The 22,967-nt window shown below is 36.1% G+C and overlaps 1 protein-coding gene across 1 annotated transcript; it reads left to right on the forward strand.

Annotated features, from left to right (window-relative positions):
* Nucleotides 1–4,088: 4,088 nt before the first annotated feature.
* Nucleotides 4,089–5,383, forward strand: LOC26536057. The gene is made up of 3 exons (XM_043207113.1): nucleotides 4,089–4,291; nucleotides 4,932–5,051; nucleotides 5,114–5,383. The coding sequence occupies exons 1-3, from the start codon at nucleotides 4,142–4,144 to the stop codon at nucleotides 5,144–5,146; spliced, it is 303 nt and encodes a 100-aa protein (XP_043063048.1). The 5' UTR covers nucleotides 4,089–4,141; the 3' UTR covers nucleotides 5,147–5,383.
* The last annotated feature ends 17,584 nt before the right edge of the window (nucleotides 5,384–22,967 follow it).

Genomic DNA, 22,967 nt, shown 5'->3' on the forward strand with positions numbered 1-22,967 from the left:
GCGGTTTGTGGGCGTTAGAGTGAGCGTGGCAAAAAAATTGCGTCTATGCCTCTGGAGTCTATATGCTTAATCTTAACTTTTTAGCTTTTATAGTTCCTGAGATCTCAACGTTCATACGGACGGAGAGACGGACATGGTCAGATCGACTAGGCTACTGATTTTGATCAAGAGTATATGGTCGGAAACCATTCCTTCTGCTGTAACTTTTCAACGAATCTAGTATATCCTTTTACTCTACAAGTAACGGGTATAAACATATGCATCAAGGATAAAAACCATTAAACAAATTTTTTACGACGCAACTGGAAGCGTTGTGTTACCCATTTAATAACCGGACGGCGACTTAAGTTATGTTTTTTCATACCAAATTGTGATGGAGGGTGACGACAGCATATTTCCAGTTTTTCAAATGCTGTCGGCTAAACATGATAATGCCAGCCTACAGCTTTGGCTCAGCAGATTTATTTCGAAATCAGGACATTTTCAACTGGAGGTTGTGTCCCATTTTTCCTTGGCATTGCTCAGTGGAATAAGCACAAGCTTTTACGAGTGCCGCATTAAGACGTTTAAACAAAAAGGTTTTCAAAGCCTTTTGACGAAGAACGTTTTTAAAGGAAAGTGGTCGAACCTAAAGGATGCGAGCTGCATCGAAGCTGTTTGCCAGCTGGAACGAAAGACCGTTAATATTCCCAGCTTTATAAAAGAAAAACACCTAAACAATTGTGCCGTGAGGAAACCAAGGAAAAAGTCCTTGAAGAAAGCGAAGTGGAATACCTTTTACAAGGAGAAAACTAAAAGGTAAAGAATAAAACAATAAAGCCCACGGAGGAAAATGTCGAAGCAGACAATGTAAATGATGATACAAACAAGGATATGGAATTACTGAAACAGCCTAAAGAAAAGCAAAGAGGAAAATATCTAAAAAATTCCCTAACGTGGAATTATTATACAATCGACCACTTCGAAGGAAACGGGATGAAATATTGCATAGTGGTGGTTGACTGCGTCGACAATTTTTATTACAAAAACCAACTGGATAATTTCTACGCTGACAACTTACCAGTAGATTTGGTAACAAAAGTGTGCCGTCGGGGGAGTTACTTCCAGTCTGTACTGCGAAAAGGGTCCGGTCCTGAAAAGTTTTTTTGATAAAAAACGCCGCGCAAATATTGGGGCTTGTATTGAGAAAGCTCTAAATAAAGTACCCAGTGCGTCAAGTCATCGGATCCATAAGCAAAACAACAATGATTGCGAAAACCAAAAATCTATTCCCCATCGACTGGAGGTTGTAAATATCGATGAAATTCCACCGCCACCTCGACGTCCAGGAGGTAGTGCTCTCCTTTGTTCATGAGTTCTTTGCAAAGACTGATGGAAAATGCAAAAAATGCGGTGCACAACAGATCATTAAAAGAGAACCAGGACCTCATGTAGTAATTGACATGGAATTAGCAAAGGATGCTTTTTATCAAATTCATCATAAGGGAACACCAGGAACGGCCACCTTGCTTTCAGCACCAGCGGAAATTTTAATACAGGAAAAAAAATATATTCTAAGTGGTGCCATAGAATACGTTCCTTTGCCAGGAGGTGCAATCGGACATTATATTGCATATTGCCGCAAAGTCATTGGATCTTGGGGAGTACACAACGATATGTGCAGGCAATGGAGAAAGTTCACAGCTTTAAATACTAAAATGACACTCCACATTTATCCTCATGATATGCATGAGGAAATGTTCATGTTTTTATTTTAAAATGTACAAAACAATTCTTATAACCATGATACACAAACCAAAGAAGCAGCCCACTGAATTTAACTCGTTCAGGCCGATCAGCTTACTTCCGTCATTGGGGAAAATGCTCGAAAGAGTTATCTTAAAGCGGGTTCTAAACCTGGACAACGTGGCAATGTCGGTTCCTAAGTGGTAGTTTGGATTTCGAAAAAGCAGCGGGTTTCATGGATATTCATCAAGCAGGATTGGAACATAGGAATAAACATTAGCAAATGCGCAAATGTTACGTTTTCGACAAGACCGGGAAGCTGCGGTAATAAAACGCTTAAGCAGTATTATAAATGTCTTAGGGTCATCCTGGACAGGTTACAAAACATTGGATGTCATGCTACATTGGTGAAGCATTCTATCTTTTCAAAAACTGCAAAAATGTCGTGGCAAAAAAATTGCGTCTATGCCTCTGGAGTCTATATGCTTATGCGCGCAACTGGAAGCGCTGTGTTACCCATTTAATAACCGAACGGCGACTAGAGATATTTTTTTTTTATACCAAATTGTAATGGAGGGTGACGATAGCATATTTCCAGTTTTTCAAATGCTGTCGGCTAAACATGATAATGCCAGCCTACAGCTTTGGCTCAGCAGATTTATTTCGAAATCAGGACATTTTCAACTGGAGGTTGTGTCCCATTTTTCCTTGGCATTGCTCAGTGGAATAAGCACAAGCTTTTACGAGTGCCGCACTAAGACAAGTAGGTACAAAAAGGTTTTTAAAGCCTTTTGACGGAGGAACGGACGGATCTGCCACCCTGCTATATTGGACTTGACATCGCCCACCTCATTAAAATGATATGCCGCAGAACGTTTTTAAAGGAAAGTGGTCAAACCTAAAGAATTTTTATATGAGATTCATTGGTCTAGCAACAAGGTGTGAGACAAAGGACAGTTTTGCGGAAACAATAAAATCAGTGCTGATTGTCGCACTAAGTAAATCCTCAGGAGAAGACGAAAAAGGAGTTTTTCTTTCGAGTTACAGGAACGAAAAGAATCTGCTCATAAGAATAGATACATTTGCTGTCCAGAATAATACTGAGAAACATGAAGAAAATGACATACCAGAGGAACAGGAGGAAGTGGACAAGGACTTTTCGGAGTTTATCCTTAATATAAAAAACGGTGCCCCAGAAGAAGCGTTAAAAGGCAATTCTTTCCGCTGTCGGCCAAATCCTTATTTTCTGTCAACATTAATAAAGTTGTGCAAATATTTTGTGATATGGACAAACGTGATGAAGGAAAAGTTCTGCTCGAAAAATGATGTAGGCTCTTCGGCACTTGTGGAAGCCTATTTTAAGGATTTTAAAAACACGGATATGAGTATCTTCCACCGACCAGTGCGAGCTGCATCAAAGCTGTTTGCCAGCTGGAACGAAAGACCGTTAATATTCCCAGCTTTATAAAAGAAAAACACCTAAACAATTGTGCCGTGAGGAAACCAAGGAAAAAGTCCTTGAAGAAAGCGAAGTGGAATACCTTTTACAAGGAGAAAACTAAAAGGTAAAGAATAAAACGATAACGCCCACGGAGGAAAATGTCGAAGCAGACAATGTAAATGATGATACAAACAAGGATATGGAATTACTGAAACAGCCTAAAGAAAAGCAAAGAGGAAAATATCTAAAAAATTCCCTAACGTGGAATTATTATACAATCGACCACTTCGAAGGAAACGGGATGAAATATTGCATAGTGGTGGTTGACTGCGTCGACAATTTTTATTACAAAAACCAACTGGATAATTTCTACGCTGACAACTTACCAGTAGATTTGGTAACAAAAGTGTGCCGCCAAGGGATTTACTTCCAGTCTGTACTGCAAAAAGGGTCTGGTCCTGAGAAGTTTTTTTGATGAAAAACACCAGACAATACAATGCCACGCAAATATTGGGGCTTTTATTTAGGAAGCTCTAAATAAAGTACCCAGTGCGTCAAATCATCGGATCTATTAACAGTGTTGGGGAGTACCTAGATACTTGTACCTAGGTACAATTTTGTGGTATCTTTTACCTTACCTAGGTATACAAATATTATGCTACCTTTTACCTTACCTAGGTACACATTTTTGTATACCTAGAGAATTAGGTAAGCTAGGTAAAAAGGTACTGAAATATTTGTGTTTGCATTATTTATTACTAAATAGACTTTTTGATTATTTTCCTTTGAATAAAATAATCGAACTCTACAATAATAAAAATAAGCTGATTCCACCAGGAAGTTATTTATATTTCGATTCTAATTGCACCATTTTCCACGCAAATGCTGTTCGGCTATTATTAGCTTGAATTAAACTCATATTTGATCCTACCTTAACAATTTGTGAAAGAACCCAGAACATACAAGAGACGAAAAATGTCCGAAAAAGAAAGCTCCATTAAAAAGAAACTACCTGTTATTTTAAATGGCCAATTTTTTAAGCCAGATGGCAAATGTGTATTGTGTGTAAATAAAACTATTAAATTCGACGAAAATGCAACTGGAAATTTACACAAACATCTTAAGGCAAGTACAATATAATTATATTATATGTACATATGTTCATATGTGTGTATTTCTGTGCAAGTTAAAAGTGAAGTAAAGTAAATGAAAATAAGTATAAGTTCTGTTCTTCGGGATATAAAAGTTCGTTTATACTTTTTAAATTAAAGAACATTTTATTGACAAAATCAAAATTTGTAATTTGTTAAAAGGGTATTTTCTCGGAAAATATTTTATGCACGAAATGTGTATTTATACATATGTACATACGCACATGGAAAAAATGATTTTGTAAATAAAAGCGCATTTAATTTAGAAAATATAAAAATTGTGCTTTGATGTGTCGACGTTTTCTTATATTAAATCAAATCACATTTTATTTCATACTTACATATGTATGTGTGCTTTTGTGACGGAATTTTTTGCGTTTGTAAAGATGAATGGTTACATCAATATATATTGGAAATGGATGATATATATTGATGTAGTCATTCATTTTTACATACGCACATACAATAATTGGCGCCAAAATATTGATAATATATATTGATGTAGCCATTCATTTTTACATACGCACATACAATATTTGGCCAAAATTCCGTCAAAAAATTAAATGTTATGATGTTTTAAAAATATTTTATTCTATTAATACTTTTTTTTGTAGAGGGTGCATCCAAACAGCTACGCGTCATATGAGGCCATGAAATCAAAAGTGGCAAAAAAGGAAGAGAATAAATTATCAGAGCCTAAGCCAAATTTCTTCTGTTTCCAAAGTTCAAGCCAGGTAAAGAAAAAAAATTATATTTTATAATAATTCATATATATTTTAATAACCTTTTTTTGTAGCTAAACAACACTATGCGACTATATTATCGCTGAAATGCGTATTCGAAACCTTAGTTATGCTTAAAAAACCATTAATTAAGTAAGTTAATCATACTATAAAAGTTTTTGTAAGTTTAAATATGAACTGTTAATTTATTTTTAAAAAGTACCTAATAAAAAATTTAAACCAAAACCATTAATTAAGTTAATCATACTATAAAAGTTTTTGTAAGTTTAAATATGAACTGTTATTTTATTTTTAAAAAGTACCGAATAAAAAATTTAAAAATTCGTAAACTTGTTTTTACCTTTACCTAGGTACAGAAAAATTTGAAAACCTTTTACCTTACCTAGGTACTTATTTTTGTAAAAACCTTGTACCTTACCTAGGTAAAAATATAGCGTACCTGTCCCAACACTGTCTATTAACAAAACAACAATGATTGCATACATATGTATATGTACATGTATATGGAACGATATGTATATATTAATAATTAGTATATATACGGGTCAGCTCAGGCCAAGTTGAGCGCATAAGAAACATTCGAATAAAGTAAATCTAACTGAGCAGACGCTCTGACTCTATAACACTAAACCTTCTTTGGGATCCTTGCGAACGTTATACCAGCTCTAAACCACCTAATTCAGTTTTAATCTCAAATTTTACGAGGACCATTTCAGCCATAACAAAACCCATACCAAATTCGCAACATTATACAGTAAAGAATAATAAACGCCAAGCTATCAGCTGCCAGCCGCAGCAAAAGTATCTCAATTTCTATATTTTGGCTCCCTGCACTTGCCCCAAGGCGGAGTTTTCCACATCTCACAACACTCATCATATAATGCAAACAAACGAATAATACACAGACAAAAGACGGAAAAAATGGCTGTATAAAAATGGATCATCTTATAATACCTCGGCACTGCACACCAATGGGTCTTATTGTAGAGTTTGTCGACTCAGTAAATAAAATAAATGTTCCATTAACCCAAGACTCTGATGTCGTAGTAATTGAAGGCTCGGAGCAAGATAATGTGGAAGCTACCGACTTAGAGGATTCGGTAGATCGATTCTTAAGAGGAGTATTTGACCCTTCTATATCATCTACCCCCACTAAAAAAATTGGAAGTGAATTTGCGTCTCTTGAGTGGAGCGATTTTCCTTTTGGAGCGGCAACGCAGGACGTTATAAATGATCTTATACGAGGCACTGGAGACGACCAAGAAATGCAATATGCACAGCAATTCGATTTGGATACACTGCACACAGATCCTATAATCTATGAGTTTCCTGATGATGATCATATCTTTGATCAGTTCATCCTGATCACCTTAAAGAGTAAAACTATCAACCTAAAATGGACTCGAAAGAAAATGTCCTCTTCTTGATGCAGTTCGAAGACATGATTTTTGAGGAACACGTAACGCAGCTTATATATTTGAAGAGCACTCCCGAGGATTGGGAGGATAAAGAACTGATCCATTCTAAATATGGATTCCACTACAAGCTTTGTCCCTGGAGTGATGATGACGCTTCGGAAGGACCAGATACGTGCCAGTGTCATAGGCTTTCGATTCTAAAAGACGAGGCCTTCAATATTATGTTAAAATATTATAAGTTAAACAACAAATTTTTTCTGAAATATCTTGCTTTTAATTTTTTAAATTTTGTCTATTTAACATTAACATTTCAAGTATTCATTTATTATTAAATAAAAGTCATTTCTCTTAAAATGTTTGATGAAATTATTAAGAGATTTCTTGTGATTCTTGTTTACAATGAAAACTATTAGAAAAATATCCCAGAAGTTCTTTCCTACTATAATATTTATTTTATAAATGTCGAATTTCTTATTCTCGGGATGTAGAAAAATTCTGCCGATCTGCAACTTTCGAAATAAAAACAAAAATAATGAGTACCGGGCTGATCTGTGCATCGGCGTTTCCAATAATTTAAGCCAGACACTTTGAAATAATTTTTGAAAGCTGGTCCGAAGTGATCACATTTAAAAATTTATTCTGTTTTTGAATGTTTTGTAAACACATTTTAAGTTTGTAAGGTATTCATGAATTTGAATCAAGGGATCGTATTTACAGTATACTTCTAAAAAGTAAAAGGTTCGGAAACGCTTCCTTCGATTCGTGTTGTGCCTTGCGACATCAAATTCAAACATACGGTGGAACTAATTTGTTCCTTTCTGTCGATTAACGTTTAATTTGTAATTTAAAATGATTTATTATATTCATCATTACTTTCGGAAGAAAAATCTGCGAACTCTGGCTTCCTTGAACGTAAAGCAATTTTTTAAAAATCAATTATTTTGTTTATTCATAATCAGGAGCAATAGCCAAGTCGATCTCGCCATGTCCGCATGAACGTCGAGATTTCGGAAACTATTAAAGATAAAGAGATTAGATTAGACATGCAGATTGTAGTGGCGATATCTATTGTCCTTTACCTCTTTCTAAATTTTTGTAAATTTGATATATCATCGATACGATTACATATCTTCACAGCTGCTACTTCTGATGTTCCTCGATTGCCGTACAAACGTGACTAAGCTTAGCTTGGATTTTTGCGCTGATTATATAGCCCACAGCTAGTGTGCCCAGGTCGTACTATTGGATTGTGGGCACCTTCCGACGCGCTGTCGAGAACGTCCAGTTGCCTTGGTCAGCTGGTATGTTTAGTGTGGCCGATAACGTGTTATCGATATTCCAGGGCTGCACGGATCAATTGGTATGCTTAGTGTGGCCAACTGCGTGGGAATCCCAGGGCTACACTTTGCTTAAATTTCGGCGCGAAATTAGTGTCTGTGTGATTTTTGATTGAAAACTCTTTTGTTGGAATGTTGAAAGAATGTTTACCTTTCTCGGTCGCTTGAGCTTAGTAAGGGATCTGACAGTCGAGGAACTCGACTATATCGTTCACTCTTGCTTCAATTTAAATTGACATTTTACAACATTCTTAAATGAAGTTTGGTTGTCAATACTGTTTTCTAGCGATTTAGATAACAACATATTTACATATTGATAAAATTTTTCCTTTTTTAAAATTTAATTTTAATTTTCACCTGCCACGTACTTGGTCGTTCAAATGCCATGTTGGCCTCCAAACAGAAGTAGGCACCATCCTCCAACTGTTCCAACTGGGGTGCTAATTCCTAATGTGAAAATATAATCAATTAACTTAGTTATGTTCTCCGATCCCAGTACTCTGGAGAGGATGAGCAAGTAGTGAGAAAGAAAAGCCAATATGTCACCTAACCCTAGAAACGTGTCTTAACCATATCAAATGTAGATTGGGACATCATCACATAGGCAGGAAGACGTGTCTCAACGAAGTTAAAGGCGGCAAACGACCAAATTCAGATTCACTAAGAATTATATGGACTGTGTCGACGTTTTTGCTAATGTATTCAGATATTTGGGCTACATCCTATTTCCTATTGCTTTGCAAATAAAACAGTTATGAAATGCAGGTTGGCCTTTATAGAAGTCAATGCATATATTGCAAATGTTTCGGCCGCATTCGGCGCAAAGAATTTGTTCATTAAAGTTTCAAAAATTTGTTTTCGAAACAAATAACTTGGCCCCCAATTCTGCATAGTCAAATTCTCCATATAGCATTTGGCGAATTGTAATACAAATATGACACAGTTATATGAATCATTCTGAATTTCGTGTTCTACCGTTTTGCTACTAAAACTAAATGAAAGCCCCAATCTTTATAGGCTAATTGAACAATTTCCTCTTATTGAAATCTATAGTCATCAAGTTGACAAGGAACAATAACTATATCTTCGTATCATTATTTTCTGTAGTGTTTAACGAACAACGTTGGTGGGCTGCTTTATCCATTTTACCGCAATTACATCAACTAAAATAAATCTATTCAGAATGCATTATAATTAATTCCCTTAAAACTAACATTAAATGAATATTAATTTTGGCTGGACAAAAAAAATAACATACATACAATCAATGAAACAATTAACTTGCTTTTTTGAAGTTCGTAGATTTTTCCCGGTGTTCCTATTGCATTTGCAAATCCAAATCTAACGGCATTTCAGCTTGAAAGCAATTTGAATGCGCCTTACGAATTGTAAACAATCGCCATAGCTGATCCAATTCGGATGCGCTATCCGGCGCGATAAGAGCTGCAGCTAATGCTGCTTATCTGCTTCGGTCTGAACGAAAACAGAAGGAAAAGATAGATACTGATTAGTAGCGGATCTTTCTTTCCTTTAGTTCGCGCAAAACATTCGACTAGGTCGGTTCTAAAAATCGTACGCAAGGCGGGTCGTTTGCATTTTTGTACTCTACACCGAATGTTTAGATGTTTTAAGTTTTCTTTTTCTTTGTTTTACTCTTTGTAGCTGCGGCATTCATCGGTGAAAGCGCTTACAACGAGCTGCTGCTGTTACAAGAAAGATTTAAACGCCGAAAAGTGACCTGCCGTGTGTGTCACAAAAATATTTTTTTCGTGAACTCGTGAAAATCGCTTCTACATTATATTCGCGCTATGTTCGAATTGTTTTCAAAGTTCTCCACTTATGAAATCTTAATTAGTGTTACCTTACGTTTTAACTAAAATTATAAGTTTTTTAAATAAAGAGTAAAATATATATTTATAAAAAAATGTATCCTATGCTATTCTGTTCTTTAGTTGGGTTTTAATAAGTAGCGGGAATATACGGGAGCGGCGGTGCTTAGCGGAGACACGAACCTATGATTAGTCAAGACGCATTTAGTTGGATACATGTAATTCTTATTGGAACATTCTTGTTAGAACACTTATTAGGTTTCAGGAAAATCCTGTTAGAAGGTTTGTGTGTAAACGGTGTAATATGAAAAATGAGCTAGAGAGATCCCTTTTGGGGTTGAGTGTAATTTTACGTATTGATTTTACTTCGTCGAGTAGATATTTATGTATAGAAGAGTTGCTTATAATTATACCCGTTACTCGTAGAGTAAAAGGGTATACTAGATTCGTTGAAAAGTATGTAACAGGCAGAAGGAAGCGTTTCCGACCATATAAAGTATATATATTCTTGATCAGGATCAGTAGCGGAGTCGATTTGGCCATGTCCGTCTGTCCGTCCGTCTGTCCGTCTGTCTGTCCGTATGAACGTCGAGATCTCAGGAACTACAAAAGCTAGAAAGTTGAGATTAGCAATACAGACTCCAGGGACATAGACGCAGCGCAAGTTTGTCGATTCATGTTGCCACGCCCACTCTAACGCCCACAAACCGCCCAAAACTGCGACGCCCACATTTTTGAAAAATGTTTTGAAATTGTTTCATTTTTGTATTAGTCTTGTAATTTTCTTTCTATTTACCAAAAAAATTTTTGCCACGCCCACTCTAACGCCCACAAACCGCCAAAAACTGCCACGCCCACACTTTTGAAAATTGTTTTGAAATTTTTTCATTTTTGTATTAGTCTTGTAATTTTCTTTCTATTTACCAAAAAACTTTTTGCCACGCCCACTCTAACGCCCACAAACCGCCAAAAACTGCCACGCCCACACTTTTGAAAAATGTTTTGAAATTTTTTCATTTTTGTATTAGTCTTGTAATTTTCTATCGATTTACCGAAAAACTTTTTGCCACGCCCACTCTAACGCCCTCAAACCGCCCAAAGCTGATACGCCCACACTTTTGAAAAATGTTTTGATATTTTTTCATTTTTATATTGGTCTTGTAAATTTCTATCTATTCGCCAAAAAACTTTTGGCCACGCCCACTCTAACGCCCACAAACCGCCAAAAACTGTCCTTCGCACTTACACTAGCTGAGTAACGGGTATCAGATAGTCGGGGAACTCGACTATAGCGTTCTCTCTTGTTTTAAATAGGTTTGAGAGATAACTTTACATTTGTGTTCCTCAGCGCCAAACGGGGAGACTGCTGTGAAGACGCTCGCTCCCGTATATTCCCACTACTACCCGGGTGTCATTGGAAAGGGATTTTTCCAATGGTATGCTTTTCACTTTTCTGAAATTAAAAATACGACTTTTCATAAAAACTCTCAAAATTACAATTGCACTTCTTTGCGCACAAGCAATCTTGGAAGGGGGTGTACCTGCGCGCACAAGCAGTCATAAGGATGATCGCAAGGGTGGGGGTGAGATTTCTTTTCAAGGCTATGCACCTTACTGTGTCCCCAATTTTCTGGGAAGGTAACTGGTGGTTGGATTATTAGTTGAGAAATATTTAGAAATATCAAACAAACTGGTTATATATACAAAAATCATATAATCATAAAACCGTTAAAAAACCGTCGTTCCCGTATATTCCAGCTACTTTCAGCTAAAAGCTATTGAGCCGTTGAGAAGAAAACCTTAACAATCTGAAGTCATAGCGACTTTCAGCTTTAGGCTACCCACGTTTTAAATGTATGCCTTGCAAAATGTTATTTATAAAGTAACAATGACTAGTAGTCACCAATAATTTCATGATCCCTGACTGCGGTCATCCGAAATAATTCCCTACAGAGATATGTATTTCAGATTATCTGTGATCTGTCTCCATTTTCATTATGCTAGGAGACCCAATAAAATCAAATATTTATGACTCTTTGGACCTATTATCGAGAAAGTCAAGCGGCTATTTACCTACATCCAAACCCATAGCTCGCCCTCCTTTTCTGACTTCCCCATTGCAGTCTGTGCGGTCTGCAGTCTGTGAAGGCTCCTTAAATCGAGAACCAATCAGGTGGATTCTAAGAGTAGACACCCCCTGTAGATGTCAAACTCTCTAATACTCGTGTATAAAAATGGATCCCCTTAAATTGCTCAGGATCAGTTCTTATAATACCTCAGCACTGCATTCTTATAATATAATTTCGGTCGAACTTGCTCGGGATATCACGTCTAACCGTTTTAATTGTTTGTGTGGACTCAAACCATTTACTGTGAAAAATGTTAAAAACGAATTAAAATATATAAATAAAATATATTTATAAAAAATTCAAAATGGAATCATCAGTGGCTTGTGATTTGTGCAACCAATGCATCGAAATTAGTGAGTTTGTCTCTCATTACGCGAAGTGCTCAGAACCCAGTAAAGCCTGCGAGGCTTGTAAATTGGAGCGGTTTCGACTCCAGCCACAACTCATGGATATCTGTAAATGATATGCTTAAATAATGAAACACAATAAAATAATTTCAGATTCAATTTGGTTTTTGTTTATTTACATTTCTGTATTGTTTTGTAATTTACAAGGGTATACAATAATTGTTTATTATTGAGTATTAGTAAAGTTACTGCTAATTATATTATCTATATTATAATGACCGTGGGCTAAAGTGTTACAATTATCTGGTGAAATATATCTCTTATCATCCTTATAGTTAAGACTAATTTTATTTACAATTTCGGTATAAAGAATGTGAAACCTACTACGAATTACTCTCTGTGAGCCATAAAATGTGTTTTTATACATAATACATTCAATATAATCTACATGATTCAGCCTCTTAATAACAGATTTTTTTACACCTTTAATTTTGTTTATGCATTCGGGGTCATTTCCTTCTCCATCAACTAAACAAGAGTATGCCTTAGCCTTAAGTCCTGCAAAAGAGGTCATAACCTTACCGGCATGTTCATCTTTCATTTTTCCTGGTTCTTTATTATTAGCCTGTATTATATTAAATTGGTTTTCTTGCTTATAGTTAGAAGTATCAAAGCGTTGTGGGTTGTCTTTTATAGTTTGATAAAAATCTTCTTCTGAAGATAGTATAAATGAATCTGTATCCATATATATTATTTTCGTAGATGGACTTTTAATTAAAAGGAAGTCATAATAAAATTCATACATTAGCCATTTTGAGAGTTCTAAAACCGTTACTCCTATATATATGGGTTTATCATACATCATTTTGGAAGGTGTTGACTCAATTGCTGCTAAGTCTGCTAACCAAATATTTCTACGCTATGAAAATCATTTCTAGCTATGCGCTGTCTAAAACCTGGAGAATTTTGTTTCGATTGATAATGTTTAACTAAAGCTACTTGACGACGCTTTGCTACATTCTCCATTGTTTTCCCGTAAACAGCATTATTTATTAGCTTAAAATTTTTTTTTTCAAAATCATTTTCAGCCAATTTTTTTCTGATGTGTGTTTAGGTCGATATAAGGCTTCAGCCAGCATGATTGCGTAAAGGACAAAACTCGGTATACCTTTCCTACAATAAGACCATGCTCTAAACAAAGTTGAAGCTGTTTTAAGTGAATTATGTATTCACTTTTATTAGTTAAATCAGCTATAAGCTTTCTTTGCTTGCCCCCGGGTGGAATTTTATTTTCAGGACAGAATGGTAAATAATTATGTAAATCATGCTTATCGGCAGGATACTCCAGATCAACTTCTAGCATATACCCTATACCACCATCACATGCTATATTTTTATAGTCGAATGAATCAACTTCTTCTTTATCCAAAAACTGAAACCCTGATAGTGGTAAGGATTGACTCATAGCCCACCCATATAAATTATTGGCATCAATATAACTTAAAAAATTGTTCGGTTTTTTTGGATCGAAGTTTTTTAAGTATTTATTATTTGCTATAGAAATGCGCTGAGTGCATAGAGTCAACCCTCCCCGAATTGCTCTTTTTAAAAAATTTTACATATCACCATCACTTATTAGTTCTAAATTTACATTAGTGAACTTAAGCATAGCATCCCATGATATTGATGGCGCAGTAACATAATTAATGGGATCTAACTTATAAATTTTTTTGCAAATTTTCCTAAAATTTTCAAACACATCTGCTAAAATTAAAACATCGCTTTCTAAATATAGTTTTAAATAGTCTTTAATAGTTCGACAGTTAAATGTCTCCCAGACTTTCTGTGCGAAATTAAAGTTATCTATACTACAATTTTCTTCACTAAGAGAATTATAAAAACTATCAATGCTTGGAAGTTGGGTATCATTAAACTTTTCAAAAATATCTAAGTAGTCATAGGGAAACACCCCCTTCCTCCTCATTTGCTTAAATTTTTCTCCCTGAAATTTCGTACTTAGAATTTTAAAATCTTTATCCTCCATATAGCTTGATAGTTTATCTAAACTTGAATTTAAAAATCGAACTGAATCTATGTATCTTATATTGTATCTGCTTGTAGCATTGATTTTTATAGTTTGCGTAAGTGCTATATAGAGCTCTTTATTGCAAGGTATGGGACTTAAGTCCCCCTCTAATTCAGTAATAAATAAATGAATATCATATTTAGATAAATTATGGAACACTACAGGAAAGAAAGGGTCACTTAATCTAAACTTAGGCTTACAATTTCTATGGATAGGACCTACGTATTCTCCAGAAATTTGATCAAATGTCTGATCAATGTCTGCATAAATTACAACTGGAGGAGATAATTTTTTGTGATATCCTTTAAACGGTGTTGTCGTATTAGGGTCAGGATAAAATGAGGACACTTTTCCGCATTCCAGTTTGTTGTGAGTAGTGCTTTTCACATAATAACACTGAAGACAGTTCTCACAAAAATATCCTCCCGATTTTCCTTTAGGAAATTGTGAAGAGCATAATGTATAAAGACTTGTTATATACGCATAATGCATAATGTTTTGGGTAATATTACCGATTACCAATATATATTAATGTGGTTCCGTTTTCTTTCTTTTGTTTTAATTTTTTCACCTGCTTCATCAATTTCATAAATATTTATGCTAAAGTTTTCTTTCTTTTGTTTTAATCGTGGGACCAACAATTTTTTCACCTGCTTCATCAATTTCATAAATATTTATGCTAAAGTTGACATTGTTTTTCTCAAAATGTCGAACTTCTATTTTTTCGATTGGAAATTTAATTCCCGAAAAATCAAAGGTCATTCCGCCATACACAATAGTTTCATCATTAATATTAATGTTATAGCTTTGAGGATTTGTCATCCTTTCTCTCGAATATTTCCTTTGCTGGGGGGTTGTAAAAGTCCTATTTTCATGGTTTTGATTAGCTATAAATGCTAGTATACACCACTTGAAACAAAATACGTCGGCATTCTGCACGCTTATTAGCGCATTTCGGGCTCTTATTTTTTGAGGAGCTTTAATGTATCCGCTGGCAGGAATGTTTTCCAGTTTTATTATAGTAGTTTTAAAATAGTTAAAATTTTTAATAGCCCAGCCTGAGTCTTATTCTTGAAATTCGCTGCTTAATGTAAGTAAGCAATCTATGGCCGAAGGCCACTGTAGGCAGTTTTAAAGTGCTTCATTGTTTCCACTGTATCTCCTTCATCTGTTTGCTTTATATATGTATGTACCATATACACTTAGGTTAAATTTAATGGTTCTGTAGTCTATCATACAATGCTTTATAACTTCAACTATATCTTTTTGACACTGCTGATAAAACTCTTTTAAATCAATCATATTATTAAATGGACTATCAATTCGATATGATTTTACTGGAAATGTCGTCTCTGATGTAAGCAATATGATATTCGCATTGTTCTTAACTTCTCTGGCCGACGCATTTTTATGTATATCGGTCAAAATACGTTGACGTTCTCTGGATGCCGAGTAGGACATAAGAGTTCCCTTCTTAAGTCAATTTGTTTTCTTTTTGGGGGGTTAGATATTTCCTTATCCTCTTCCATCCTCATTCGTTTTATAGACTTAGCTGATGTCATAGGGCGGTCTTCTTCATCCAGTTTTCCTCTACCCATTAAAATGCTAAATGCATTTCGGGGTCCTTTACAGCGCTGGTAGTGATCATCAAATTCACAATTTTTTACTAGATTAGAGCATAAGTCACATCTAATGTTAGAGTTTAACATTAAAGCCTCGCAGGCTTTACTGGGTTCTGAGCACTTCGCGTAATGAGAGACAAACTCACTAATTTCGATGCATTGGTTGCACAAATCACAAGCCACTGATGATTCCATTTTGAATTTTTATACCCGTTACTCATAGAGTAAAAGGGTATACTAGATTCGTTGAAAAGTATGTAACAGGCAGAAGGAAGGGTTTCCGACCATATAAAGTATATATATTCTTGCCTACAAACCGCCAAAAACTGTGTTTAAGACTCTCCTTCTCCCTTCCACTAGCTGAGTAACGGGTATCAGATAGTCGGGGAACTCGACTATAGCGTTCTCTCTTGTTTATAAATATATTTTATTTATATATTTTAATTCGTTTTTAAAATTTTTCACAGTAAATGGATTAAGTCCACACAAACAATTAAAACGGTTAGACGTGATATCTCGAGCAAGTTCGACCGAAATTATATTATAAGAATGCAGTGCTGAGGTATTATAAGAACTGATCCTGAGCAATTTAAGGGGATCCATTTTTATACACGAGTATTAGAGAGTTTGACATCTACAGGGAGTGTCTACTCTTAGAATCCACCTGATTGGTTCTCGATTTAAGGAGCCTTCACAGACTGCAGGCTGCACAGACTGCAATGGGGAAGTCAGAAAAGGAGGGCGAGCTATGGGTTTGGATGTAGGTAAATAGCCGCTTGACCTTCTCGATAATAGGTTTAGAGTCATAAATATTTGATTTTATGGGGTCTCCTAGCATAATGAAAATGGAGACAGATCACAGATAATCTGAAATACATATCTCTGTAGGGAATTATTTCGGATGACCGCAGTCAGGGATCATGAAATTATTGGTGACTACTAGTCATTGTTACTTTATAAATAACATTTTGCAAGGCATACATTTAAAACGTGGGTAGCCTTAAGCTGAAAGTCGCTATGACTTCAGATTGTTTAGGTTTTCTTCTCAACGGCTCCATAGCTTTTAGCTGAAAGTAGCTGGAATATACGGGAACGACGGTTTTTTAACGGTTTTATAACCAGTGTGTTTGATATTTCTAAATATTTTTCAACTAATAGACCAACCACCAGTTACCTTCCCAGAAAATTGAGGACACAGTAAGGTGCATAGCCTTGAACAGAAATCTCACCCCCACCCTTGCGATCATCCTTATGACTGCTTGTGCGCTCAGGTACACCCCCTTCCAAGATTGCTTGATTTCAGAATCGTGAAAAGGGCTTGGAAAGGGCTTGAAAAATCCTTTCCAATGACACCCAATTTGCATAACTTTTTTTTAGAGAGGGATCCCCATAGCATATACCGAATCGGCGGTTTTGGCCTGTTTTCGGATAGTAGTGGGAATATACGGAATATACTACAAATTTATTATTTAACAATGTTTTTGTTTGTGTTTCTATTGAATTTAAAATTTTATTTACAATAGTTTTTGTTAAATTGTGACTTGAATCATTGACTACTTTTTCGGTCAATATTTTTAGTTTAAGCCATTTGGCGTAAAAATTACTATAATGTAGTTGATTTAATTTTACTTAAAATATCTTTCGTTTCCAACAAGTTTTTTAACATTATGTACTTGGAGACCCATCTTGTTGGACAGTCTAATTGTGGCACTTTTAATTTTTTAAGCTCAAATATTTCGCGATATCCATTCGATGGTTTTCTAATATATTTAGTCATATTCCTACAATTAAGTAGGTATTTAATTATGTCCAATGATTTAAGTTTGTTACAAGGGTGTTGGTTAATTTTTCAACTCGATCAACGACTTGGACCCAGTAGTCGCTACAGAGGACGTGTCAAAGGCGTTGGTGGACCAGTTCCAAGTTGAGGCGAGCACAATAAAGCTGAAAAGCCTTTGACCTTCAGGGATACCCAAACGGCAATAGTAGGCCTGCCGTGCAGCGAGGCGTAAGTGGTCCTTGCCAAGGGTTTTTGGTTCTTGGTTTTTACACTTTTATTGACCGTATGCAGTAGGTTTGACTATTGTGTGTCAACCACCGATTATAAGTAGTTCTTTTGCGGATAGAAAAGAGTTAATTGTTTTACGATATTATATTCACTTTAGCGCCGATTCGCGTGGTTCAATCTTAAAAGATACGCTTGGTCGTACAAGGATCTTTTGTCACTATATTGATATTTTGTAAACAACTCGCACAATATTTCCTTTTTATCCTACCGACTGCGCCATTTACGAATTTAGACCGAGAGTTTAATAAAAAATGAATACGGTTGTTTTTTTGTTTTAAACGTTTTTGTTCTTAAACGTTTTTATTAATTCCAATAAAGGAAGAACTAGAGCCTTTGGATCATCACTAGGTTGGATAATGGACTTCGAAGTTGAAGTGGGCTTGTAACGAACCGCTACACTGACAAAAATATTACAGGCCAGGTGTTGACTCGAGATCTGAGCGCACGGAAGATAATGGTCCGGCTTCGACTCGTCGACTACGTGATGATCTTGCTCAGATCGCGGAATAATAATTTTAATTTTAATTAAAGATAATTGCGTGCAACAACAAGCTTTAACCGGGATAGAGATACACACACACAAATTAATAAATGCTGAAAAAAAAAATATTTTAAACTTCGGCTGAACTCTTCTCTCACCTCCTCTCATGTTCTGGAGCCTCTTGTCCGCCCTACCAATGGTCGCTCCTACCCTCAGCGCTTAATAGCCTGAGCGACCCCTTCTGCAAGTGCTACCCCACTTTGTCCTTACTGATTGACTGACTGACTGATATTTCACAGCCATGGCCAAACCACATGTCTTAGAGACTTGAAGTTTTTTTTAAAAAATCAGAAAAAAAATTTCCAGATTCGTATGGGTATTTTAATTTTCTAATTCCACCTGCAACCTATTTTTAAAAATAAAAAACATAAATTTAAATTGCATTAAATGCAAGCTCGCTAAGCAAGCATTGAAAACGTTCAATGAGTGTGTACGCATACATATACAATTTTAGCGTGGGCAACTGAAAGAGAGCCAGAAAAAAACAGTTAGACTCGACTGCAAAGAGAGCCATGGCATTTATTTTTGTGTTCGCTCCCGTGCGAGCAAAGTCGCGAATGTTGTTGTTGTTTTGTTCCCGTGAACGAAGCAGTATTTTATATTGCGTTCTTTGTCATACATACATAATAACGCTCCTTCAATTTACTCAACTCATATTCGTGTTGAACAGGCAGGCTTCAGACCACACAGGAGTTGTGTAGACCAGGCAAATACACTACGCATAATAACCGAGCAAGCTGTGGAATGGAGAGCCCCGCTTTACCTCCTGTTAATCGACTTCAAGAAGGCATTCGACTCAGTTGAAAGAGCAGCAATATGGCGAGCACTTGCAAGAAAAGGAGTACCTGCAAATCTCATCGCCATCATCAAATCGATGTATGACGATGCCAACCTGGCGGTACTGCACAATGGAAAAACTAGTTCACCTTTCCAGACAAACACCGGAATTCGGCAAGGATGCCCGCTGTCACCACTCCTCTTCAACATCGTAGTCGACGAGTTAATGAGCGAAGTATGCTCTTCCAAGCGCGGAATTACGTGGAACCTCACCAGACACCTTGAGGACTTGGACTACGCAGACGACATCTGTCTCATGTCACACAGACTCGACGACATACAGAGGAAAAGTGACGACCTCGTCAGGATAGCCAGCAGCGTAGGGCTTGAGATAAACATAGCGAAAACAAAAGCTATGCGCTTCAACCACTCTAGCCAAGGAAACATTAACATAAATGGGTTCATTACCAGTTTCCCACACCTTGGCACCATCATATCCAACAGTGGTGGAGTGGATGATGATGTCTTCAGCCGTCTTGGCAAAGCCCGCTCAGCATTTGGGAGATTATACCGCATATGGAAAGACCGACAAATCAGCCGACGAACAAAGCTCAGGATCTACAATGCGTGTGTGAAATCCATACTGCTACACGGAAGTGAGACATGGCTTGCAACGAAGAAAATAACGCAGAAGCTACAGGCTTTCAGCAACAAATGCCTGAGAGTCATCTGTGGGGTATTCTGGCCAAACAGAATAGCCAACACAGAACTGTGGCGCGTTACAGACGAGTCCCCGATTCACATACAAATAAGGAAGAAAAAATGGATGTGGATAGGGCTCTCTCTCAGAAAAAACCCGAGTAGCATAGTGAGGATGGCACTAGACGGGAACCCCCAAGGAAGTAGGCGAGTAGGAAGGTCAAGAGCAACCTGGAGAAGAACCGCTCACCAAGAACTAGCCCAAATAAACACCACATGGGCAAGTGCAAAACAGACAGCTGAAAATAGAGTTAGATATAAAGCTCTCGTAGAAGCCCTAAGTTCCCGAGAGGAATAAAAGGAAAAGGAAAGTGTTGGCGACGCGCACATCTGTGCATAAAAGATTTAAATAGAAACCCTTTTTTAAATTTTCATCTGCAATTTAGTTTTTAAAATAAAAAATATTAATTTAAAAAATTTAGTGTTGTAAACTGTATATAAATGTAATACTAAATAACACCAATATTGATAAAAATTATTATATAGCCGTGAACCACCGATAGTGCTATCGATATATCGAATGTACATATGATCGAAGAATAATAAAAGATGACTTTGGATCGAGAGCTGAGAGAAAAAACATCGTCAATAGAAAAACTAAGGATATTGTTACAGCTTTATTATTGTTGTTATTATCATTATTGTTTTTCCAATTTAAAATTAATAAAATAAACGAAAACAACTTTGTATCGTCTTATCGATTACTGTGAGAAACAGCATTGAAACGTTGCCTTTGAACCTGCAAACTCTCTTGTCAATAAGTCCGGAGTCCCCACCCTCTCTCTCTCCATTTCCAGAGTCTCCACTCTCTTTCTCCAGCCCAGAGTCTCCAAACTCTCCTTCTCCGGGCTTCGCACTGCCGTTACTACGCGTTGCCTCGTTGCGTAACTGGCAACGGCAGGCCCTCCTTATGCGATCACCATCCGCATTTGTGCGGATGTGTGTGCGTGTTTACAATAGTGTGTATGGTTGGAGAGTTGTGGGTGTGGAATGTATATGGTACTATATAGTCTGTAAGCATAGATTTAAGAAAAAATAAAATCTTTTTAAGGATTTATCTTTTTTAATTTTTATATTTTACGAATATTAAAAGTTGGTTAAGGAGCAATTTCCATTTACAAATATTAATTTATATACAATCAGTTGGCCGGCACACCTGGAAGTCGTCTGGCATTTTGGGCCAGCAAAAAATTAGCCGAAAAAATTATAATAGTTTATCATATAGTGGCTATCAACATACAACCGCAGCTATCTTCAAAAGAAGATCAGATTTATCACGTAAATATCGCGCTTGCAATTCCTCTGTCAAGACCAATTACAAATTAAACAAGAGAGAACGCTATAGTTCCCTGACCATCAGATACCCGTTACTCAGCTAGTGGAAGTGTGAAGAAGAAATTTAAGCACTGACAGTTTTTATTAGTTTTTCAGTAAGCGTGGACGAGAGAATGTTACAAGACTAACAAAAATGGAAAAAAATATCAAAACCTTTTTTTAAAAGTTTTTTGCCAAAGCGATAGAAATTTAGAAGATTATAAAAAAATTTCAAAACATTTTTGAATAATTCTAACGCGTTGATATTAAAAAGCTGGAAAGCAATGGCGAGGGCATCCCAGTTCTTTACGCCATTACGAACGTTTCAGTACACACAATCTGTTTCTTTCTAACGCATTGATATCAAAAAGAGCTGAAAAGCAATGGCGTAGACATCCCTACTCTTTACGCCATTACGATCTTCCCAGTACTCACAATCTGTCCCTTTCTTACGCATTGTTACATACAGAGAAACTGCAATGGCGCATTGTGCATACTGGGGCGGCCATCTCTTTTATTGTGTGATACAGGTATCTCTATTCCCGTCTCGTTTGTACACATTACTGGCAGACTTTTTTTGATCACCACTAATCAATAATTAAACCAAATCCAATCATATCAAGAGCTTCGCCAAGCCAAATCTTAATTACCCTTATATTATCAAAACTTAAAAAAAAAATTATATTTTGTATTAAAAAAAAAAACAATTTATTACTAAAAACTGCGAAATATTTTCTTATTTATATATTCCATAATTATTTCTACTGTTCCTATGGCACATACAGGTTAAATTCATCCGATCTCGATTACATTATGTATATACATATATATATATTGTCAAATAATTCTAAATGTCTTGAAGTAAAGGTCGATGGCCAAAATTAGCAATATTTCAAGACTTTTTAAAAGAAATTTGTTAAAAATAGGACTGGCGACTAGCAGCCAAGCTGGGGAATTTCCACTGCGAATGACGAAGAAGCAGATGAGGTTCGTGTCCAAGTGTTTATTTCGCGGGCACAACCAGCAGCTTCGACATCAGTTTTACGACTCTTTTTAGCGAGCAGCATGCAAACATTCTAATGTGACGAAGGGCGAAAGCTTATCAGGTTGATCTAAACCACTCGGCTATGCGCTAGCTTCTTGAGGGCACTGATAAGCTTTTTACATTTCATTTGTTAACATTTGGTGTGTTTACATTTCATATTAAATTCATATTTAACAATAACTAAGCTTATATATAATTTATATTTAATAATAAAAACTTAAACTATTGCTCCAACACTGGTTACTGGAAAATCACGATGCACCCACGGTTAGTGTCGGACAACATGAGAATCCACGTTTTACATAATTAAGCCAATTCCTATTTAGGTCGAACAAATCACTTAACGTAATTCTTTGTGCACTCTTTGGGTATATATATATATATGTATATATATTTTTTTTTTTATGACTCAATGAAGTTCAATATGGAGGGAGTCTCTCGATGCCGGATGCACTTGGTGTAAGCGAATTGATATCAAGGTGCCAATTCTAAAGAGCAAAACACGAGAAGGCGTAACTATAAAATCACTGCACCTTATGGGATCGATGTTCTATTCTTGTAGTCGCCTATAAAATGCAAATCATAGTCAATTAACCATACCGACGAGCTATCCAGTTGCAGCTAGGGAACTTAAA

This window comes from Drosophila yakuba, chromosome X (assembly GCF_016746365.2).
Source record: "Drosophila yakuba strain Tai18E2 chromosome X, Prin_Dyak_Tai18E2_2.1, whole genome shotgun sequence".
In the NCBI taxonomy this organism is placed as follows: Eukaryota; Metazoa; Arthropoda; class Insecta; order Diptera; family Drosophilidae; genus Drosophila; species Drosophila yakuba.

Coding starts and splice junctions, on each gene's coding strand:
- LOC26536057 (XM_043207113.1), top strand. CDS start 4,142: ATGTCCGAAAAAGAAAGCTCCATTAAAAAGAAACTACCTGTTATTTTA. Junction 4,292..4,931: donor ATTTACACAAACATCTTAAG/GCAAGTACAATA, acceptor TTTTTTTTGTAG/AGGGTGCATCCAAACAGCTA. Junction 5,052..5,113: donor GTTTCCAAAGTTCAAGCCAG/GTAAAGAAAAAA, acceptor CTTTTTTTGTAG/CTAAACAACACTATGCGACT.